The sequence below is a fragment of the Alligator sinensis genome, unplaced genomic scaffold (genome assembly GCF_000455745.1).
Source record: "Alligator sinensis unplaced genomic scaffold, ASM45574v1 scaffold910_1, whole genome shotgun sequence".
Classification (NCBI taxonomy): Eukaryota; Metazoa; Chordata; order Crocodylia; family Alligatoridae; genus Alligator; species Alligator sinensis.
Window position 1 is genome coordinate 363,277 of NW_005842748.1, and position 24,861 is coordinate 388,137.

At 42.7% G+C, this 24,861-nt stretch overlaps 1 protein-coding gene across 4 annotated transcripts in view; it reads left to right on the plus strand.

Moving 5' to 3' along the window:
* Nucleotides 1-18,284, plus strand: part of TPD52 (tumor protein D52) — a 54,111-nt gene extending 35,827 nt beyond the window's left edge. For all 4 annotated transcript variants that reach the window (XM_025216572.1, XM_006034573.3, XM_025216571.1 and 1 more), the window contains 5 exons: nt 283-398; nt 961-1,109; nt 2,523-2,624; nt 14,243-14,291; nt 17,056-18,284. In XM_025216572.1, the coding sequence (XP_025072357.1) occupies nt 342-398; nt 961-1,109; nt 2,523-2,624; nt 14,243-14,291; nt 17,056-17,172 (474 nt within the window). In that variant the 5' untranslated portion in view covers nt 283-341 and the 3' untranslated portion in view covers nt 17,173-18,284. The remainder of the gene's footprint in view (nt 1-282; nt 399-960; nt 1,110-2,522; nt 2,625-14,242; nt 14,292-17,055) is intronic.
* Nucleotides 18,285-24,861: the final 6,577 nt, after the last annotated feature.

A 24,861-nucleotide genomic window follows, 5' to 3' on the forward strand; every position in this document is an offset into this window, starting at 1 on the left:
AGAGATCCCAGGACTGATCTTCTAGTTTTACCACTTGGCGCCTAAGTTTTGAGCAAGTTGCTGTTTCGGTCATATTCATAAAATATATTGTAAATGGTGACAGTTAAGAAATCTGGCTTTAACAATAATGTAAAGATGCCCTTGACACTAGCATGAAATAACTACCTTTTTTAGGTTTCATGCATATTTAAAATCTGGCATCTTCTCCCCTCCCCTCCACCTTTTGGCAGATTACTAACTATCTAATAACATTTAGTATGTGGCTTTTTCCCTTTCCTCAAGAACTGCTGAGAAGTGATTCCATAACTGAGGTAGGAGAGGATGCTGCTGCTACAGTTAACATGCCAGAACCTCTGTCTGAAGAAGAACAGGAAGAATTAAGAAAAGAACTTGTTAAGGTAAAGAGTCCTAACTAATCTTTCAAATGCTGATCTACAGAGTGAATCTTTCTGTCACCAGCAAGCAGAACATTTGGGATAAGATCCTTTTTTGTAGAAATGAAAAGAAGAATGGAATCCTTGGAAGCACTCAGTGCCTAGGCGTCTTTTCAGTTGTAGAGAATTAACAACAACAGTTAAACATTTTGGCCTAAGTTGTTGATTCCCATAGCTGGTCAATCCTTGACCACTGAGCTGTCTTAAGAACTATCTAGGGTATTTCTACCCTCTGAAATAGGAGGAGAAATGAGACCTTATCACATGCATCTCTCAAATTCTTTGGTTTTCCTTCAAAAACATTGAAATGGCTAGACAAGTTGGGGGAAAAAAAAATATATATTTTTTTTTCCAGCAGTATGTCAGTCCTTTAAAGAATACTGATTGCATCATTGCTTTTTGTAGATGAGAAGAAATTCTGAAAATGGGGCATCCATTGTAATGAACGTTGAGGATGATATTTAATAATTTTTCTAAAAGTGTTGTTTGAGTACTAACTGATATTCCTTGACCTCTTTTGCGATAGGTAGAAGAAGAAATCCAGACACTCTCACAAGTGTTAGCTGCCAAGGAGAAGCATCTAGCAGAGATCAAGAGAAAACTAGGAATCAGTTCACTGCAGGAACTGAGAGAGAACATTACCAAAGGCTGGCAAGATGTGACATCAACTACAGCGTATGTTTCTGATTTGGAATATCAAGAACTAATATTTAAGTGAAAGGTTTCTGAAACTGAAACGTGGAAGGTCTATATGCCATGTTTAAACTTCCTCTTCTAAGGAAAGGAATGAGTTAACGGCTGTCTTCTGGGTAATTAAGGATTGGATGACTAGTTTTAATAAAATACAAGTTTTGCATTAAATCTTTACTCCAAGGAGGCTACTTTCAGCTTTTTTTTAATTACTGAAAACAAAAATTCTAAATGTATAATTTGTTACCTTTTTAGTTGGTGGTGCTGTCAAAGTGGCTCAGTCAAACAAGATACCCACACCCTAAATTATTAAACCTGTTCTAAATTTAGCTTAGAAGAAGTAGTAAAGGGCATAGTGGGTTTTCTTAACCAACGATTTTTTCCAGATACAACTTGCATCAAAGGTGAACTTCCCGTTGTTGTTTCTTAATGATACTTTTGCCTGTAGATTCACAAATAAATATTTTCTATTGGAGGTTAAAAAATTATATTGAATGGTCTTTCTGACAAAGACATTGAGCTCAGAGCAAACCCTCGCTTTTATTTCCGCTTCTCCCCCACCCTGCAAAAAAGCCCCAAACCTGCATTCTACCACTAGAGCTGTGAGGACACTTAACTATCTTAAGGTGCAGACCTGAGACAGGATTAGTTCAGAGTAAGAATGTAACAATTTACTCTGGATTTTACTCTGTATTCATTTCCTATAGTAAGAAGAGGACACATTTGCAATTCTCCCTTAGCTGGCTGCCTCCGATGTTATTACTGTACCTGGCCAATAGGTGTCAAGAAAATCATTTGCTCCATGCAGATAGACTATCCTGGGATGAAACAGAGTAGGAGCAGATACAAGTTATATATAGTAACTTTCCTGTGTAAAATTACTATATGCTTTTGAAGGGCATAAATTTATCTTGACTTTGAGTGGCTTATAACACAGCCCTGCAATGTATTATGTCTATGTATGTGTGTATGTATGTATCGCTTCTCAGCCTCTTGAAGGCTCAGACACAAATGCCTTGTGTGTCTCCTAGTTTCAACTTGCAGCAGTTAACATGTAGCTGTAATATTTTCTTAGTGACACCACATACTCGTATCTAGCTTCATGTCAAATAAGCAAATTGATCGAAGACTTCCCACCCCAAGAAGAAAGCTTACATTGAAACTCGAGTTGACAACAGAGTAAGGTTATTAAGTCTTAAGGCCAGAAAGGATTTATGCAGTTGGTCAGATAGGATCATAATCATCTGTTTCCAAGTCAAGTTGGTTATCCATTGTCTTTCAGTCAAATGCATATGTTTCTTGGGATTTGCTTCAGACTCTTGCTAAGCCTCCTACAATTCCTAGAATAAATTCTAGGAATTTTTATTCTATTGTTTCAATATATTATTTTGAATATAGGTATAAGAAGACATCAGAAACCCTCTCTCAGGCTGGGCAGAAGGCCTCTGCTGCTTTTTCATCTGTTGGCTCAGTCATCACTAAGAAGCTGGAAGATGTGAAGTATGTTTCCTTATGCATAAAACGTATACAATATACTTTGCTGACATTTAAATAGTAATGCTTTCTCACCAATGTAATGACATTTTGTGATGTAAGTAACTTGGAGACATGATAAAGTAATATCCTCTCAGAGCATTTTGCTATTGAATAGAAATGCCCTTGTGGAATCTGCTTGTAAAACCTCTGCACAATTTTCTTCCACATCAGTGGATTTACATATGCAAGACAGCTTGATAGCACCATTGTCACTCATTAGGATTATAGAAGTATTTTCAACTGTGCCCTTGTGGTATCATTGCATCTGTTCTTTTAGCCAACTTCTCACTATTTCAGCCAAAGAATGCACATTACACTGTAGTTTATGTCTAAGTTTCTTAAAAACGTGTATTTTTTTTATGGATAGGGTGAGGTTTTTTGTCTTACATTGTTTAAATAATGTTTCACATAAATATTTGTAAGCTACTCCTACCTTTATATCAAAGGCCTGGTTTTATTACCTTTCACAAACTCTTTTAAATATCTAAGTTTTTAAAAGCTAATAATTGTCATGGTATCAAACTATGCCATTGTTATTCATACAATAATAATTCATGTAAATTATTTTACTTGAGTATTTACCTGCCATCCACATGTTTACACAAATAATAGAAATTGCAGTTTTCAGTACAGGTATTTACAGAATTCTTCATTTGTTTGGCTGCTGTGGTAGCTTGTCTTGCATTAAGTGAACCAAATTATTTGGCCATTAACTTCAAAGTTGATGTAGCCTCATAACGTTTAACTGTATTTGAAACAAAGTAATAAAGTCAGGCCTGCATGTCAAGTGCTGCCATTTACCTCTTTCTTGCTTCTATAAGTGAATGAGAATGTTTGAAGAGTAGCTACGCAGCTGAAACTTTTTTTTTCTACAGATTTATCAGAACTTCCTTTCTTTTTTAATGCTTACTCTGGCATCCTGCAGACTGCAGGCATTTTCACATTCCTTTAGGTAAGGTAGGAATAAGAGTTGTTAAAATTCAGCATGTAATTCATCAGACTGTTTTACACGTTTAAAATTCTTAATTGGTTTCATAATCTAAAGGCAACATTTTATGTAGGTTAATGTAATTAAAATACTCCACTTTTTGAAAAAGTAACCCAGCCTGTGATTTCAGGAGTGCATATAAACTACACATTTGAGCAGTTTCTAAACGAATAGGAAATCAGATTTTCAGAAAGTGAAAGGAAGAAAGCTGTTTACGGCGGGAGAGAACGGTTCTCGAAATGCGGATTTTAAAAGGAGACCTATGAAAAGGTCAATGGCATGCAGAATTCCTTCCTGTAATGTCTGAATCAAAGTTCTGGTCCTTTGTTTGTATTTCTGTCTTGTGGTTTGATAGATTAGCAATTTTCCTTCTGGTGTCTTTCCATCAAAATAGCTGTTCAGTAATTAGGTTGTCACAACACTTGAGTCTCAATGCACATGAAACTAATGGATGTATACCTGTGTTTACCTAACAAAATTATTTTTTGTATTTACTGTTTTTGGAATCCCAGGCACACTTAGTCTTTAATTTGAGATGAATCTGATTTGCAACTAACTGAAAAGCCAATGCAAACTATATGCTTAATGTTAAATGTAAATAGACTTCAGTGGATTACATTAATCTAAATGTTGTGAAAAGAACAGTGAACACTTGGAACTGCTTGCTTAAACTGAATAGTCACGGGATCTCCTTCTCCCCCTCTGTAAAAGATTAGTATACTAGAGTTAGTAAAGGAGAATATGCTACAGAATTAAAGTTACTCCATATCTAGACATCTTATCAACCATGTATAACAAATATTCATACATCTATACACCAATTCAAGTATCTAGCAAAATAAGCTGTCACTTTAATATATGCTGTCTTGATGCTGCTTGACTCCAGTGGCTAAAGAGTTGCATTTAATAGGTCTGTGCCACTCCTAATCACTTTTCTTCCTCTTCTATCTTGATATTGCTGATATTTGATCTTCTTTGGACTGCAGCTGCAGAATCAGTCTAACAGTTGTCTTTTTACTTCTTTCTCCAAGTGCTAGATCCAGTAAAGGATTTGAGAGCCTACAAGTTATTTGGCACTGGTCCCCCACAATGGATTGTAGCACTACTTTTATGGAAGGCTCCGAAGTGCTATATGCATTTCATGGGGAGAGCTGTACACCTCAAAGGCCATTTGAAAAGATCTTGCACATTGATTCAGCTAGGGTTAGTCAATAGGAAATGCCAGGCACAGGGGAGTGTGTGATTTCCCACGCCACTGTGGAGTTTAGTACTTCCCTGTAGCTCTGAGTCTGGTACCTTCCATCTACCTGGACTCGATAAGCCAGAATCTACCTTTTTAGGGTAGGTTCCTTGATCAGTTTTCTGGAAGAACTGAGCAGGGCTCGCTTTTAAACATGGATGGAGGAGAAAAGGGTGCTGCCACATGCAGGTATGTACAGTGGTCTTGTGCATAGAACACTTCCTTGGGATTGGAAGATTTGAGTCCTCTTCAGCCCAAGCAGGTTTGAGCTGGCGTTTCCCACTTCCTAGGAGACTGCCCTAACCACCAGGTATGAGGAGCAGGGGTACTAAAGACAATTGAAGCTGTGCCACTGCTATAAAGAATGAGATTCATTGGACCTAGAAGAGGGAGTGTGGCTTTGTAGTGGAATGGCCACAGTACTGGGGAGGGCTGGTGGGAGGTCCTGGTCTCTGCACCCAGGAATGCTTGTATGTCTTGCATTCAAAACTCACTGGTTTAAAAAGAATCTGGGGTGAAGACTAAATTCCCTGCTCCTGAGCAAGTGCCCTAACTGCAAGGATGCAGTTGTGCTTCCTCCTAAGTGTATGGCTGCTGAGCATTGGTGGTATGTTTTCTGGATCTGGCTCTGAGTTTACCTCTTCACCAAGGGGTTGTGGTGGAACTGGTGGAGACTTCTGCTGCTTCCAACCTCCTTGAAACAGTATTCCATTGGCTAGAGTCACAAGGGAGACATGGTTTTTACAATGCTTAACTTTTTATGTGCTCTGCTGCCTAATGGAACTTGTTTTCCTGAGCCGGGGGCTTATGAGTAATGGTCATAAAACACAGTATGAAGGGTGCCTGAAGTAGCTGGTAGGAAATGCAGAATGAGTGGTGCTGGTGGGAGGGTGTCCCTTAATACTGTGCAGCCTCTTACAAGGCTACCTGAGAACAAGTTTTCCCTCAGAATACAAATCTGTGATCCCTTTTCTAAAGCGTCTAAACCCCTTCTTTCCACCGGGAGGGAGTGATGGGTGCCTCTCACCCAATAGCCTAATGTCTAGCAAATTTCCCCAGGATGTGAAATACCTAGATTCTACTTGCTCCTCTAGCTGAGGAGACTTGAATCTATATCTCCAATCCCTCAAAACTATTGGTTATTTGGGATGGGGTGTTCTAAGTATTTCATGTAGAAGTTATTCCACTGTATAATAAATGGTCTTGGCGCTAGAAGGAAGCATCAGTCCAGTGGTTTGGGACACTTCCAGGCAAAGGCAAAAAAACCTGACTTGGTTCCATTCCCTGCTCTAACAAATACTAAATATTACTATAACATGGAATAGTCAAGTGCTGATATCTCTTCTATATTGACCACCACCTCCCTTCACCTTACCGTACATTTCTTTCACAGTCAAATGTCAGACTCATAGGTTGCCTCCATTTTTTACTATCTTTGACTCTTATTGGTGTCTCCACAAACACCCTAACACCCCACCACAGAATTCTCTGTTTGCTAGGATATATTTGACTACTTTGATAAAAAGTGTTTAGGAACTTCACTTATTATGCACTACTTGTTATTCTTACTGACTTTACCCAGCTACCTTCTGATTCTTTCTTACAAACCTCTCTATTTAGGATTTTGTTGATGTCCAAGACCGAAAACCACCAACATCCCTAATAATGCCTTCTCTTGTCAGACATGGACTCTTGCTTGCTGTCCTATTGTAACTGCTTCTCTATTTCAAAACCATTCTCGCCCTCTGCCCCTGACTCACTTCTGAGTCCCGTCTTCAGATTCCTTAGCACCGGCAAGCAAGTTGTTTCCATCTCCTTAAAAATAAACCCCCCCCCCCCACCCCCAACTTTTTTTTTTATTTTTTATTCACCCTGCCTCTTAACAATCTTATCTTCCATTCATTTATGAATGTTTCAAGTATTATCTGTAATCACTTCCTTCTGCCTCTACTCAGTTTGGCTTCTGCCCTCCCTATTCCACTAACCTTACCCCTGCAGCTTCCAATAGACACATCTGTCTTGACTTTTTTTTTTTTTTCCCCTTCATCTTTCTTTTACATGGTTTTTGACCTCTTTGTTTTTACAACTCATTCCCCTTGGATTTTGACCTCTTTGTTTTTACAACTCATTCCCCTCTCAGTTATTCCAACAATCACTCTTCCTTCTTGCTGAGCTTTTTCTCTCTTCCCCTTCTTCCTCCATAAAGGGAGTGTCCAGTGAGCTCCTATCTTTAGTTGTCTCCTGATTTCTCCCTTTTCTCCATTCATATTGCTTCAACTTTTTAATCCTTGTGCTGAATTTTATCTCTGTCTTAATTAAGCCTCCTTATGTCCTCCAGTGGATGAGGATGTCAGTTGGCTGGGGTTTTTTGGCCATGACAAATGACCCAAATTCTGTTGCATTCCTTTTGTCTGCTGACAATACTATCCTGTGCCTGATGTTCAGACATCTGTGATCGAATCGGCTCCCCTTTGTACCACACTAGGCACTTTTATAAAAATTGTAATTTCTTACTTTGTAAATTTGCCCCATTCTTTAAGCATGGGTTGTCCCCCGAACTAATCTTGTAACATTTTATTTGTTCCTTAGTTATTCCTAAGGATTACCTTCTAGTATATCTACAATACATTCTCTGATGATAATGGCTAGATAGGAGACAAGTGGGGATAATTTGGGATTATCTAAATTCTAGCCATATTTGTGATGTGCTTCCATCTTGAATGTAGCTCTCTGGCAAAGACTGTACATCATGGTTAGAAAACATCTAGCACCCTATGTTGACACCTTGGGTAACTGTCAAAAGTTATTATTCTGTAAGATGCATTTTCTGCATGAAAGAGCTTTCAAGCTAAGATGTGGGGTTTGTACAGGGCTGTAGGAGAACATAATTAGTATTTTTTTTTATTGTCTATAACCACTTAGCAGTGATGATACAAATGGACCTTATTTGTCGTTCATATTCTTCACCTTCATGGAGTAGTTCAGAGAGTGACAAAGAAATGGAACATGACATTATGTCTTGGAGATGTGTGGGGAGAAGGGGGGGAAGTAATGATTTCTTGCTTCCCCCCAACTACTTGTTCCTAGCCTATTAATCTTGTATCTTTAAAGTTTTATAAAGGTGAAAAATAGTCATTCCCATTATACTGCAGTATCTCCCATTCATCTTGATTGCAGTGGAAGCTTTCGACCCTACCCTAAACCCTATTGCAGATCACATTGTGAAATCAAATTACAGGCAACCCCCACTTTAACATGGTTTCACTTAGCACTATTTCGCTATAGCGCTCATTTAAAATTAATACCTCACTTAACGCTGAGCCAGTTTCGCTATAGCACTCAGCAAAGCAGTAGCGGTGGCAAGAAACAGTGAATGGCAGCGAGTGGGCAGGCGGAAATGAACTTGGTGCTGCAGGGCCAGGGCCAGCAGGGGCCCAGGGCAGGGCAGCAGGAGCAGGGGGTATGGGGAGAAGTGTCAGCAGCAAGAAGCAGTGGGGGGGGAGGGGCGGGGGAGGGAGCATGCATGAGTGCGGGACCCCTGCCAGAGTGCTGGAGCTGGCAGGAGCGCAGGCCGTGGGCTGGCACATAGGGCTGGAGCAGTTGGTGGGCAGGGGGTGGGGAAAAGTGGTGGTGGGGAGAAGCAGTGAGTGCAGGGCCCCATGGTGCCAGGGCTGGCACATGGGGCCGGAGCAGCCAGCAGGCAGGCGGAGGGATAGGGGGTGGTGGTGGTGAGAAGCTACAGTAAGAAGCAGCAGTAAGCAATTATTTCTGTTTGCATTATTGCCTATGGGGAAATAGGTTTCACTTAACATGGTTCTGCTTAACGCTCGGTTTTCTTGGAACCAATTAAGAGTGTTGAGCGGGGGTTGCCTGTATCTAAACTGAGAAAAACTTTGATTCTAAGTTTGGGTTGGGTTGAGTCATTAATTTTTTTGAGTAGTTAATTTTTGAATAATTAATTATTGCTTGTACTAAGTAACAAATATGGCTTATGGTGCTGCAGAAATTAAACTGTTCCTAGAATGCTGTCTCAAGAGACAATGTTGTAAATGCCATCCACAGGATGCACAGAGCAGTCCTCAGTTGTTCTCCTCTGTGTGAGTGGGTTTTCAGGATATAGTTGAAGGGGGAGAACAGATGTCACACCCTTATTCTTACATTTTCACATCTAGAAGTGAGAACCTGTTACAGGGTGAGGGAGGTGGCTGACCAATACTGGAGAAATGTAAGTATGGAGTGTGTTAGAGAATATATTGATGCAAAACCTGGCATACAGCAAAACTGGAATCTATCAATCCTCTAATAACATCATAGGACTTGATATGGAAATAAGACTTGTCTTGAAGTAGGGGGAAATCACCCTGAAAATCCAAAGTTGGATCATCTAACCAGGTACATATAAAGTAATGCAATGGGTGGAAGAAGAAAAGAACAAAACATCATGGTTGGAGTAAAGATGATCAGATTAAACAAGCTAGCAGTTCATGCTGCAGTGTACAGTGTGCACTCTGTAGACACTCCCAGTATGTAGCACTACTCCCAAAAAAACTTCAATTGTGTATTCACTTAGCAAAGTGTCTCCTTGTCTTTAAACTTTTAAAAAAAAAAAATTAAACTATTGTCCCCTCTTTGTTGGTGTCTGAGCACATCCAAAAACGCATCTTTTCAGGTTTCCTAATCTGGAAATTTTTTATTAGGACCAAACTGGCTTTACTAGAATATTGGGTCACTTACTGGAGACTTGGTTTCTCTCAAAAATAAGATGAATAGCTAGCAGCTGTTAGGGATGGATTCCCTAATCTAGAATAGTCATTCCAGGTATAGTTGTAGAAGTTTTGTGGCCAACAGCTTCTCTACAGGAAGTGGTACAGCCTTCAGCCAGTATAAGAATCACTTTGATCATACAGAACTAGATAGTTAAAGACAAAATATGAGGATGCAAAGATTTTTTTTTCTAGGGGGTGGGATTAGGGTCGTTTACATCATTATTGTTGAAATTCATCTAGTGGCTATTTAGTTTCTGATTGCCCATCTTGCTACGAACTATGATGGTGACCTTCTGACAGCATTGATAGAGGCTAAAGAAGTGTTCATCCAGAACGGGGTTGAAACACCCAGGTCTGAATGACTAGGCTTTAATCATTAAAATAATGTTTGAACAATCCACAAAACTTAACTATTAAATCCGGCTACTAAATGTCAAATATTCAGCTCTGAAGTGCTACTTATTTTCATGTGTTTAAAAAATCCATAAAGTACAATTGGAGTCCTGCAGTTCCTAGCAATAGTATTTTAGAGCAAGGGTGAGACTTTCAGTTTTTCAGTGGGAGGAAGTTTTGAATAATAAGGCTTTGGTATTCATTTCCCACTTAATGCTACTAGAACTGTGAATGTAGCATGTTTCTCAATGCCTGAAAGATTAATATATATGAGAGCGAAGGAACTATGTTGCAGCTATGCAGACAGAGTATGTGCTTTTAACTGGCATGATGACTTAATCTATTCTTTTAAAGTGCTGCTGCTCTCTTGCTATGCTGTATAGGAATGTGCATGGCTGTCACTTCTTTGCCCTTGAACAAGCAGTTACTGTATGAGAATTTTTCTTCCCATACTTGAAGATAATATTTATGTGCATGAGATCAGAGACTAAAGGTTTCTAAGCAAATTACTTTTCGTAATTGTTCACTAATTTCTTGCTTTCTCTCTTCTTAATGCTGGCACTTAGTATACGCTCCATACAACATTCAATTAGCATGCCCGTTATGAGGTAATGTATGATACTGTGTTATCCAGTTGCTGGTGTGTGTGTGTGTGTGTTTAGTATTATCTTTACTAGGAATCTTTTGATTTGTTGACTCTTGTTAGGGGGTGAGGATAGGGATGATTTCTTTTTTTCTTTTTTTAAGTAAATGGAAACATCCTGGTTTTTTGGTTTCTTGTTTTTAAAAAAAAATCATGCAGCATAGTCTCTGCAGAAAGCTATCTGCTTTTTTTTTTTTTTTTTTTTTTTTTTAAACAAGTAGTCTATTGGCTTTGCATATCTTGGACATGACAAATCACATTTCTTTGCTGTGGTATGAGAATCTGAATATAATTTTTTTCCTTTTAGGAAAGTTATGCCACTAAAACTACAGCAAATTTAGAATGGTCTATTGCAAATCTTCTGAAATGAAGGTGTTTTAATTATTTCTGCTTAATCTGTAAGAATGTGGCCTTACTTATGTGGTTTTGTTTTCTTCCTTTGCCGGCTTTAATTTTCTTGCTTCTCTCTTCCTTTACTTCCTGGCTGGCAACAACCTTCCAGTCTCCTCAAGATCAAAAGACATGTACAGGCAATTTCTTTATAGCTTAATATCAGTTTTACAAACCTGAGTTGTATACATGCACACAGTATATAAGACTGTGTGAGAACTTAAATGGATATCAAGCAGAAGTTAGTTTCCTTTAAAAAAAAAAAAAAAAAAAAAAAAAAAAAAAAAAAAAGTAGTCTTAATATTTTTTTTTCATAGCCTAAGTAAAGCTTGAAGAACACAATACAGAACCCCAAACCTTGCTCATTGAAGGCAGGTATTTTTTCAGTCTCTGCAGAAAGGTAAGGTATGCAAGATATTTTGCAGGTCACCAGAGCAAATTTGCTGGCAGTTGAATACAAGAACTCTGAGTGACTACTTGACCCTGAAGGCAAAACTCCTTATTTTACATCAGTGGGCCTTCTCTTAACACTCAGCCATAAATTGTATTGTGTTTTATCTTGCCCACAGTTTACACAGACTTTTTTCCCTTCCCTATTACATATCGGCATACTTATTACTGTTGATCACTGCTAACTCCTAGTCAGAGGGATGGAGTAGAAGCTCCTTTGTGAGCTTGATATATCACGTTGTCTGGCAATGAAATCCATGTTTTCTTGTAAGTTATGCTTAGTTGAACATGAAATCTACCTTGGGTGGAAACGGACATTGCCTTTGTGCTGCCTTAAATTTTTTAAAGAGAGCACAGAGGCAAACCAAACAGATGTTGATGCCCCTTGTCATACCACAAGTGCCCCAAATTTTTGAGCATGGTAAAGACAGTATTAATTAGTGTTGCTGGTTAGGAGAAGGTGTCCATTTGCTTTAAGGTAGCCTGGAGTTGCCTACACCCTCCAGCTTCCCCAGATAGGTGCTCTGGGAACTTGAGGGACTGGATCATGTATACCCTGGGAATTTTCACATAGAATCAAACTCCATAAGCACCAGAAGCACCTGCCCAGCATTCCTCACTTATGGACAGGTGCCCCGAGGGTCTCTGTAAAAGGGACAAAAGCTGGTATTTTCCCACTTGCAGAGAGGTATTCCTGGGAAATCCCAGGGGCAAGTCTCTTAAGTGGGAAAACTCCTGACTCGCCCTGCTCTTGGAGATGTGCCCAGCAGATTCTGGGGATGTCTCTGAGTAGGAAAAGCTGGGCAGGTGCTTCTTGGGCTTGAGGTGCCTGATTGTGTGTGGGAATTCTGGGGTGCATGGGACTTGGTTCCTCAAGTTCTGGGAGTACATATCACCTGTTGTCCAGCAGCATCAAAGGATGGGACAGGGAGCAACGTGTTTTGTTTTGTTTTTTGTGCAATAAAGGGGATCAGCTGTGCTGATATGTCTTCACAAAGCTAATCTGCTTCTCTTGGCAACATCTGTTTCTAGCCTGAGTTTTTAATAGTTTCTTAAGCTTTCTAGAAACATCTGTAACAAGCTGCATGCAACAGTTATCAAGTTAGTCAAAATGCTAAGTAACTACTACATTGTTCTGCTGAAGTGGCTGACAAATTCTCTAATTCAAAAGTTCATTTGAAGACCTAATGAGAACTGTCCAGTTTAAAACCTACTGTTGTACAGTGTCTGCTTCCCTGCCTTGACAAATGGTCCCATCACTTAATTCTCTCCCGTGTGTGACACCAGCATAAAATCTGCCATTACAAAGTATGTTTCTGTTCTCCAGTGTAAAAACAAACTGCTCAGCTTGCCATTAATTTTCAGATTTGGGTTTTCTTTTTTTAAGATGAAACTCTTCCACTTAAAATCTAGGTTGAATGCAATGTTTACTCTAAGGTGTGGTGGTCCGTGAGCGTGCCCCTTCGGTCCGTGAGCGCACTGCTTCCGTCCCGCCTCCCCCTTTCGCTAAGCCTGGATCTGGACTACACTAAGCCTAATAGACTAGAATCCTCATGCAATGGATTTTGCAATAATCCTCCAAGCACAAGACTGGGGGCTAGGGAGCAGAGCAGTTCCCTGGAGCCGGTAATGGGGACTCCCCATTCATGATGCAGAAATCTTATGTCATGGTTAGACAAAGTGCTTTGGGTAAAGGTGATATAACTTACCCAAAGCACCTTGTCTGCCTATTTCCTTAGACCGGGGTGGGCAAAATGCGGTTCGAGGGCCGGATGCGGTCTGCCATGCCATTCTATCTGGCCCACGGGGCCCCTAAAAAAATTTAGAAAACTAATATTTATCTGCCCTGGGCTACCTGTCATGCAGCCCTTGATGGCTTGCCAAAACTCAGTAAGTGGTCCTCCGCCCAAAATAATTGCCCGCCCCTGCCTTAGACCAACACAGCTATAACCAGCACCCCCAAACTACATCATAGTTAGGAACGATTCCTTGTGCCTGCTCCTTTTCCTCTGATGCAGACCCAGGTTCTGCACCATCCTGCTCTGCCCTGCACACTTTCCCCGCTGCAGGTAACCAGAGTAAATCTGACTGCGGTGCATCAGGCTTTGTAAACATTGTCGCTGGGAGAGCAACATGCTGTCTGAGGAGCAGTGAAATGCCAGGGTGTGTTCTTGACTGCCTTGAGCCACTGCTGCCTTCAGCATTTAATCTGAGATCTGGGGAAGCTGAGCTCTGCACGTGTCCCTGCTCCGGGAGTGAGGAGTTGCATGGACTCGGGGCTGGGGAGCGGAGCAGTTCCCTGGAGCCAGTAGAGCCCATGCCAGCTCCAGCCCCCGCCCCCACCTCGCCTCCCGGAGTGAGGAGGCACATGGCTTTGGGGCTGGGGAGCAAAGCAGTTCCCCGGTGCCGGCATAGCCTGCACCAGCCCCCGCCTCACCTTGCTGTGGCCCAGCTCCTCTCCAGGCGGGTGTGTGGTGTTTATAAGTTACTGCGAGTTATGGTATTAAATTGTGTGCGGCCACGCATGCGTGCAGCTTGGAGAGAACCTTGGTTGAATGTACGTTAGCATTTTCAGAGAGTAAAGACTTTAGTATATTTAATAAGGTACTATCTGAGAGCAGTGTTCAAAATGCATCAGACGGAAATCAAGAAGTATGTTTCTTTTCTTTTGTGGATGAATTCTTAATGGGGTTTTGTTTGTTTGGCTACTAGGAACTCTCCAACTTTCAAGTCTTTTGAAGAAAAGGTTGAAAACCTAAAGGTAAGTCCCAAGTAGCTGTGAAATTCTGGTACTTCTGGATACAGTTGTATATGGAAGAAAGCTATAGGTTTCTTCACAAGATCCGGTGTCCCGATCTCTTCCTTGTATAACTCCAGGGGCAGTTTTGCAACAGTCTCCTAAGCCGTGTCCACGCATAGTGTGGGCATTTGGTTCCCTGGGAACAACTGGCGGTGGCACACCTTGTGCTGCTGCTAGTTGTCCCTGGGGAATGCCTGTGCCACGTTTGCTCTGGCACACAACAAGTTACCCCAGGCATGGTAGGACAGCGTTACCTGGGGTACTGGGGATCTCTCAGGGCGGCAGCAGCAGCAGCAATTCTGCCATGCAGAGACTGGCTGGCAGCTGCAATACAGCTCTAGGAGGCCTGGCTCTGCTTTTGAATTGTGCATGCTGCTCCACTTTTTCCCCGTAGGTTTTCTTGACCCCCTAGATACTCAGGGGTCAAAAAACCCTCCACACACCTCCACTGCAGCAAGGAGAGCAACTGAACATGTGGTATGTGGTGCCACAGACATGTCTGAGGTGCCACACTGCACAGCCACGCTTGTCTGGATGCAGCCGTAGAGTCAAATACTGTGAAGATCCAAACACAATGAAGAGAAGTAAGGGTGTAATAATAAGAGTATGAGCTGGATACCACAGGAGATGCCTTTAGTTGCTCCCTGGTCCACTGACATGGTCAATAAAGAGCTGATTTGCATAACAATGAATTTTTAAGCTTTTGGACTGAAACTTCTGAGGTAAAGTACACTCAAGAGTTCTATCTATAGTCTTAAGCCTTACTTTAAGGTGAGGTGACTGAAATTCTGTAATGAGGCATGTAGCCTAAGTTAGTGTTATACCTGTTCCAGTAAGTAACCCTGTATAAAATGGACATGTTGGCTTCTTTTTATATAGTAGCAGTGGGGTAGGTAAAAAGTAAATAAGAAGTTTCTGCCTTTATGCCATGGCTAATCACAGTGTATGTGAGCTCAGGATCTACTCTTTCCATTCCCTCAAAGGCTCACCTTTCTAGATGGGGAGTAGTAGGGTCAGGTAGATAAGGCATATAGGTGTGGAATGGAATAAATGTGCTGCACTCTCTATGCAAAAGGTGGAGCAGAAATTATGCTTCATTAAAACACAAGAGAACTTCAGGATGCTTCCTTGAGGTTGCTTAGTGCTCTTTCGAGCAATGAGGAAAAAGACTTGACTTGTATCATATTCCAGAATCTCTAAATGAGTATGAATAGGTGCATGACTCTATTTTAAAGTTGTACATTCTGTAGTCTATTTAAAACGTATTTGCTAGAGGTGCACCAATATATCTTGCATATCAGATCGGCACCGATAACAGGAAAATTAACATTGTCAGCCATCGGCTTTTTTTGACTGGTGTCACCAATAAATGCCATGGGCGTGAATGTAGTTGCAGCATGCACATGGCGAAGAATGCGACCCAGCAGCTTGGAGAGCAGTGTCCAGCCACGAAGTGGGGAGGGAAAGGGCATGGGAGGCAGATGGAGGCTCCCATGGTGAGGGAGGGAGTGGGGCAGGGGCAGGTGCTGCCCAGCCAGGGCAGTGAATGTGACCCTGGGAGTGGGAGGAACCTGTAGGCAGCTCGTGAGAAGGGGGGCGGCTCCCCACAATTGTGTGCACCCCTGGGGTGGCATGGGGTATTTGCTTCCCTCGATTTTGTGTGCAGGGTGAGGGCAAGCTGCCTGTTGTGGGCTTGTGGCTAGGGGTTGTGCTAGTCTCTTTGTGGCAGAAGGGGCTGGGCTGTGGCTGTGCTCAGGGCAGGCAGTGGTGGGAGGGGGGGAGCCTATGGGGTGGGCTACAGTCACCCCAAAATTAACCCTTGCCCTGCGCACAGTTCTGGGGGGCACATGCCCCCCCAGAGTTGCACACAACAGTGGGGAGCCACCCCTCCAGATGAGCCACCCATGGCTCAGCCCTGATCCCTGGGTTGCATTCACTGCCCTAGCTGGGCAGTTCCTGCCCCTAACCCACTCCCTCCCACACGTGGGGGCCTCAATCTCCCCACTCCACCCCCTCCACACTCCTTCCCTTCCCACTTCTTTCCTCACCACAGACTTACTGGTTGGATGCTGCTCTCCAAGCTGCTGGGATGCATTCCTGTAAATTGGCTATCAGATCAGTATTGGCTGATATGGCTGGTTAATAATCGGCCATCAGTATTGACCAAGAAAATCTTTTCTTTATTGGTGCACCCCGAGTATTTGCATACCAAGTGACTCAAATCTGAGTAAGGATTTTTTGTCTCTGGAAGCTGTAAAAGAGACTTGTAACACTTAAAGGAAGTAAGAGTTGCAGTCCTTCCTTCTTGTACCTGTGTGACTTCACTTGAGCAGCATCGAGAGCTGTTAATTCTTGAGCATCCATGGCAGATGTTACACTTAAGACGTGAGTAACCAGTTATTCAGGGCTCCCGTTGGGTACTCTGCACTGGGTACCCAACTTATTACTTGTTGGTGCAGGGTGGGCCCAGGATCAGATCTGATCCCCAGTCCTATAATTGTATTTCCTGCCATGCGTGTGGTATGGCAGAAGGCATAATTATTGGGATCAGGTATCGGATCCCATTGTACCAATTAAGTGTCAGCGACTGTAGAGACTCTATGATTCTGGAGAAAATAGGAAATTTTATTCAGGCCAGGCAAACTTCCTTGCAGATATTAGCATAATTTACTATAAAAATTATCAACTTGTTAGCATGCGTAGTTCCTTTTTCTCTCTGTTCTAGTCTAAAGTTGGAGGAGGCAAGCCTGCTGGAGGGGACTTTGGAGAAGTCTTGAACTCAGCTGCCAATGCGAGTGCCACAGAAACCATTGCAGAACAGACACAAGAAGAGACCCAGTGAGACCCTGCCTTTGTCCTGCTACCCACTGCCGGATGCTGCAAGCAAAAACTAAGCACATTTGTAACGTTTTCTGCTGTCCATTTCCACCAGATGTGCTTTTATTTAGCACTCAGCTGTTTTATCGAAGTAGTTGATACAGAGCTTGTCTGCGGGTTCAAAATATTTTTGCAAGAAAAACACATTTCAGCTTTTTTTGTGGGAAGGGGAATTTTTTATGCCTTTTAAACATCTAAAGGATTCATTTTTGATTTAAAGGCAGTCTAGTAGTATTGCATTGAAAATATTAGATGCACTATAGATACAGCTTTATAATTTTAACTTCCTTTTGAATGCTGTGGTGATGGGCCCAAAGCTTTCTACGTATAAGCATCTTTTCTTTTAATTTTCTATTTTGCCTTCAAACAGAAGCTCAGTACTTCATTCCTTTGTGATAGGTTATATGCTGTGCTGAAACAAATGTGGGACATTACACTAGGAAAATTACTGCTAGTAAAAGAAAGAGGACTTCTGCTTCAACAACTAAGTTATTCTTGAAGCAGGTTATCACACAAAGACATTTACTGTAGTCAACAGATTTGCTACTTGTATAACAAACAGGTGAAACTTAAAGGTGGTAATCCTAATTTATGTTGGGATTTGCTGATTTAATTGTGGATCCTCTTAATAGTATCTCTCTGGCTTAGCCCAAATGCAAGTGTGTTGTTGCCTCGTGCTGCTGGTCTTGTATCTTTGCCACTTCTTATTAGTGTCACACTGGGAATTCTTCCCTTACTCTTAACTCCTGAATCATGCTGCTATAGGAAAATGGCCTTGGCCTTGATGTGCTTTTCAAGTATGAAACACGTGCATACCAGAGCACTAAGATGTGTGGCCTGACATCATTGCTGTAGCAGGGCAGAGGGTGAGGCTGAAGTTGGTTCCTTATTCCTAGTTCCTTATTCCTGGTTCTTTTTTCAAAGGTAATCTTTACAGAATTAAAGGTTGTTAACAATTAATTAGAAAAGCTAAAGAGTTAGAACTTCATCTGAAATGTATAATTACTAATAAAAATGTGAAATAATATCATGTATCAAGTACATAGCCCCAAATAAAGAGCTGAGATTAGGCTGGGATTTCTGGGGCAAAATTTTTTCGGGTACCCTAAACCACACATCACCACCTCTGACTGAGTCTGCCAACTGACAGCCCCCCAGATCTGTGTACAGTGCCCTAAAGAAGGAGCTGACTTTGGGCAGGGATTATGGGGAAAACCCATTTTAGGTCACCACAGACGATGTCTCCATGCTCAGGGGGCTTGCCTGAAGATGTCTGGGCAGGTCCCAGCCCCACTGAAAACTTGGTTTTTGCGTACCAGTCTGCCAACCGCCTCCCCCCTCCCACCTATGGCACTGAATAAGGAACTGTGTTTGGGCTGGGATTATGGGTGAAAATCCTTTTTAGTTCACCCCAAGCCACTGGGAGACTCATTTGAGAGAACCTAGGTAGGACACTGCCTGACCTTCAACTTGGTTTTTGCGTACCAGCCTGCCTACCGACAGGCCTGTGTGCTATGTACGTTTCCCTGAACAAGGAGCTGTGTTTTGGCTGGAATTATGGGGTAAAATCCTTTTTGGGTCACCCCAAACCACATGTCTCTGCCACTGGGAGAATCTCCTGAGGAAGCCTGAGCAGGCCCCTTCCCAACCAGAAGCTTAGTATTCGTGTGCCAGCCTACCAGCTGCTATCTCCCCCCAGGCCTGTGCGCTATGTACTTTGCCCTAAATAAGGAGCTTTTTTTGGGCTGGAGAAGCAAAATCCTGTTCAGGTCACCTAGAAACATACCTCTCCACCACCAAGGGACTTGGCTGAAGAAGACTGGATAGGCCCCTGCCTGACCCAAAGCTCAGTTTTTGAGTGCCAGGCTGCCACCTGACACCCACCCTGTAAGGCCTGTATGTTGTTGTTCTGCCAGGCACTGAATGGCATTAAGAATGGCTGTGCACAAATACAGGGGTTTTACACCAACTTTTCAAATTTACCAGCCTGATGCAGCCCTGACGCAGAAACTCAGTAAAATAACTTGAACTGGGTGTTCTCATGTAAACACTCCGCCCACTTGCAAGCAAATGTTAAATTAAAGCAGGTTTATTATACGGAAAAGAGGAGCAAGGGTATATCCTAAGCAAAACCTTAAGTATTAACCTTTATCTGTAGATCAAAATTGATCATCGTCATATGCAGCGGCAAACCAACAAAGGGAGCTACCACCTACCCAGTCACTTGGGAAGGAAGTCTCATTCAGGGCTGCCATCTATGGGTTCTACCACCTGCATCGGCTTAGTAGTAAGTGCTGGGTAGGGAGGCCCACTCCAGGGGCCCTGTTGCTCCCTGCTGTCAGGACTCAGGGGCAGATGAAGTCCACTACCCACACACCCTGGGCAGGGGCATGCAGGCATCAGATCACAGTTCAGCCCTTGCTTCAAGCCACGCTGTCACTGCTGCAAGATCCCAACCCTGGCCCTGGAGCAGTTCCCTGCCTAGCCACACACCCTGCCAGTGCTGCCGGGGCTGGTCTCCATAAAAACCTTGGCCCCATGCTGTCATAGCCCCACCACTCCTGGGGTCTCCATAGAAACTGGCAACAGCAATGCAGACATTGAATTGGGAGATGGAGTCTGGTCTCTGGTCAGATCCACCATTTTGCCCACCCATATCAGGTGTTGCTGCCCTTTTCTTGGGGCTCTACCACCTATACCAGTCAAAGTAGCAAGGGCTAGATAGGGAGGTCTGCATAAGAGTTACTGTCACTTTGATGCTGGAGAGCAGTGCTAGGGAGAGCTGCTGTGGATGCCACCCCCACAGGTCTCCACTGCTCCACTGGGAGTCTTCGTCGTTCCTTCATTTTGCCAGGGGTCTCCACTGCTCTGCTGCGGGTCTCTGCTACTCCTCCATGCCACCAAAGATCTCTGTTGCTGTGCTGGGGGTCTCCACTGTTTCTCCATGCTGCTGGGGTTATCCATCACTCTTCTGTCCTTCCAGGGTTTCCTACTGGTCCTCTCCAAGTTGCCATGGAGGTCCAGATCTTTTAGGTCCTGCCCTATATCTATGGTAGGCTCTGGGACTTCTTCCAATTGTTTTAACTATAGTAAATCACCTAGACCTATTACAGAGTACTGTGCTCAGAGGCACCTTTAACCCGAGGAATTGATTGAAAATGCCTAGGGAGTGACTCCTGTCTGGAATCTCACCTTTTTGCCCACATCTGTGCTTTGCACCAAAACTGGGGCTCCCCACTGCAGACTATTGCACGGGTTCCAATGGGGCTGACCTTTTGGTCAGCTTTGTATGACTTGGTGTCAACAACAGACTTCACAATTTTGAAAGGGAGGGCTGGTAGACACAAAATCTCATCTACCTTTTAACCTGCCTCTCATCTTACACTCTCTCACCTGCCTTTTACAATTGTGCACTTTAACATCAAACAGTATGACACAAGGCTACACATAGTGAAAGCAGGCTCTAGTAGCCCTTCAGATGTGCATACTAATGAAGGTATGCAGATAAAGAATATATACAAAGTTTTCACAATGGAACATAACAGTAGTCAAACATACAGAACATAATCAGAGAGATGCGTAAATGCAACTATGAATTTTTTGAATATATATCACTAAGTATAGAACCTACTTGAATGACTTGGGACATCACTGCATTATTTTACTTCTTGGTTCTGGTATAAACATATTAAAATATCTGGTTTTTCTTCTTTGTTTTTTCTTATTCAACATGCAACAGTCTTCTCAGACAGAAACACAGACCAATAAGAGTATTTTTGGATAAGCACCTGTCAGGTCTTTTCACCATGAATGTGTGACGTTAATTGTTTAGTATTTCTGTTTTCTACTTTGTGCCTGTACACTTTTAAGGTAAAATAAAGCACATTTATTTAAATTGCTTTCCAACAGGAAAGCAAACATTATACATTTTCTTTCCTTCCTTTTTTCTTGTGGAAACATATGGTTTGTATATAAACCCACACTGATTTTTCCAAACTTAATTTATTTATTACTATATTTACTCAAATCCAAAACAATTTCCCACCCCCTCATGCAACATTGGGGAAAACATCTCATCTTTAATCTGAGTACCAGCACTGTCACCAGCTAGGTCCAGGATCAGGCAGGAATACAAGTCACAGATCAGGTGGGGAATAGGGCAGTAGCTTGCATGAGGATTGGGTGTGGAATGGGGCAGCAGTGTGGGTGGGCAGCAGCATGTGCTCATGATTGGGCAGGGAATGAGGAAGCAACATGTGTTGGGGACTGGGCAGCAGCAGGGGTGAATAGCAGCACGTGATGGGTATCAGGCAACAACACAAGTAGGGAATTGGGTCTGGGGGGGCAGGAGAGTGGAAGGACAGAGATGGGTTATGGATCAGAGGACAGGTCACAAGGTGCAGGAATGAGGGGCAAGGGGCAGAGGAGCAAGAGCCTGCCTCCCTCCCTCCACAGGTGGGGACAGATTTAAGACAGCCCTCCAATAATTAGATTCTATACACAGAAAATCACAACACATTGTAAAATTATAATATGTCCTAATTTTCCATGTATGGAATATACCTATTTAAGGTGGTTACCCTACATTCAAAGCCATTTTGGTTTCAGGTGAATACAGCATTGATTGTAAAAATACATTATCAGTATCAATGCATACTATTCCATCCAATAACGTAACACAGAAGACAGATGAGAACTGAAAATCACTGTATTAGCACCATTACTAGTAGTAGGCATCTGTCTCACGAGACAATAGAATTACGCAGAGACATCAGCTTTGCTGAACATAATCCTCACTTGAAAATAAAGTGAAGCTGGAGTGACCTTTTCAGGGCACAAAAGCTTGAGCATGTACATAGAGACAATGAGTTGCCCACACAACAGCATCCCCCTCTTAGCTTTGCTGGTTTAATCCAAAGGAAAGGCAGGTACCAGTACATTTGGAACCAGTTTGGCTGCAGAAGCTACTGGAGCAAAGAATATCATCCATTTGAGATCATCCGTTTGTTCATCTTTTGGGGGTTCCCTCCTAGACTGGTTGCTGACCAGGATTAAAGAGCTTAATCTACCCTATCATGGAGCGGACTTCACAACCTTTTGGCAACTTTTCCTTCACTAAGGATAAGACTAGTACCCGCTTCTAAGGTGCTCTTCTGTACAAAGCATTAGTACTGTAGGGCCATGTCCAGATGAGCACAGCTGTGAGGTATGTGGTGACACAGACCCATCTGTGGCACCACACACTGCACATTCAGGTAAAGCTTCTGGGGCCAGCACAGTTGCTGGCCCCAGCCTCTACTCCACCTGGGGTAATCTGCTCAGTGCCAGAGGGCATGTGGCATGGGTGTCCCCAGGGAAACAAACGTCCCCACTCATGTGGACTTGGCCTATTGGTTGCCAGGTTATTTAACTGCCACCCAGCACTTGGTGTTAAGTTGCAAGTAGTTCTGTATTCTGTAAGTTAACCGTAGCAGGCAAACCTGACCTGCCCTGCATTAGCACCAGCAGTGTTCTTAATTCCCTGAGTAAGGCTTTGGTCTGTATTTAACTATCTGATATTTAACTATCTTGCTGATATCCTTTTGTTTTGAGACATTTATACAGAAACAATGTGGCTTAGTATGCTTTCCTTCCTAGGAGCTATGGAGAACTCCTCTTCAGTTGCTGGCGTATCTCCGCACCCTACCTTTTTGGATTCTAATGTTCCATCAAGGTAACACCAGCTCTCTGGCTCCCCCAGTTTGTGGAAACATACAATATAGTTGCCAGTAGTGTACGTTACCCCAACTCCTTTGTACCTGCAACAACAACACCTTTGTCTTAGCAAACTCAGATAAATCTGCAAATGTGTCTGATGTTCTCTGTTGAATTAATCAGGACTGGTGATATGTTTCAACTGGCAGCATTCCATCTAGTTAAATACAAAATCCCCAAATAGAGAATACAAGAAAATGATTTTCGGACAAGGGAACAGGGTATTACCATCTCTGAAAAGCCAGCAACTGGCACTTGAGAAGGCACAGTTCAGTAATTTGATAAAGAGCTAGATATGCATACAGTTTTATTTCAACTTAATGTAATCACGGCTACAACAGAACTCTTAAACTACCAACTTACTTAATTTTATGTATAAAAATCTCTAGTGGAAAAAGCCTAGGATGAAATTTTTCAATTCTTCTCTAATCAGACTTCACTGCAAGTGTTTTGAGTAAGATGCATGGTTTTCCATTAATGAACTGATGTTTACTCAATTCCTGTGATCCACTGCACTGTTCACTTTGCCACTGAAATTTTAAAATAGGTGAAGTATTTGCTATTTGCTAGAAAACCTGATAATAGTAATTTTTGCTACGCTTAGCTGTGATCTGTTGTGACATCTCTATTTGGGCAGTTATACTGATCTTTATTATAACAATCTGTGTCTTTAGAAGGAAGTAATATTTATCAAGTAACTGTTGAGAATTCTTGCTTAAATTGGTGCTGAGGCAGGGACTTGCATTAAAGGTGCAGCGGCACCAGTAAAATATTTTCACGCATTTATGTGTTTCAAGGCTAGAAGGCATTACTGTAGAAGGCATCACCTTTTCTGAGCTCTTGTATAACACTATAACATTTCCAAAAACGAATGTAGGGTTTTGCATAAAGATAGGCACAACATTGTTGACTATTTGGCACTTCAGAAAACCATAAGGCAGGGGTGGGCAGTTATTTTGGGCGGAGGGCTGCTTACCTGGTTTTGGCAAACTGTTGAGGACTGCATGGGTAGCACCGCCCCTTGACAGGTTCCCCATCTCCTGGTCACCATCTTGGGACTGGAAGTCCCACCCCCTAACCCCCAAATTTTGCCACCAGAAGTCCCACCCCTTGCCACTGGAAATACTCCTTTCAGCAAGGGGTTTTGCTATCTCAAAACCAGAAAAATACCAAACTATATTTTAAAAATCGAACATCTACAACATTCATTCATTTGATTTCAAAAAATATTTTTGTCCTGATTTACATGTGTTTGTGTAGTGTACACAGAATTGATCGCACAATAGCTTAAAATTGTAAGCTGGGGGGGGGTAGAGGGCATGGGGGTGGCTATAGGTTTGTGGGGGACTGTGGGTGTGTGGGCTTGTGAGGTGTGGGGAGGGTTAAGGGGGTGGATAGGTGTGTGGGGTGTCGATGTGGGGTGAGGGAGCATGCGTATGTGTGTGGATATGTAAGGTGTGAGAGGGTATGGGGTTTGTGTGGGGGCTATGTGTGGGGAGAGGGTGGCTGGGGTGTGTGAGGGGGTGTGGGATTAGGGGTCTGTGCATGAGTGACTGATGCCTCCTGAATCTGGGAGGGCACCTGCAGAAACCACCGACAGCGGCAGCCCTGTCGGGGGGCACCAGTCCTGTTGACAGCATCAGTGTTGGCCATTACGGGGGGCACCGGTCCTCTCAGGGAGGCACATGCACCCCCATGCATACCCTACCAGTCGCCTACGGGTTTGTGTGTATGGCAGGGCAATGGAGGGTGTGGGTGCATGTGTATGGTGGGGTGTTCTTGGGGGACTCACCCTATAAACACATACACACACACTCCCTCTCCCCCTCATTGCACACACACATTCATTCACACTCTCGCTCCTTCCCTCATTGCTGTTTCTGCCTCTCTCTTCCCCTCC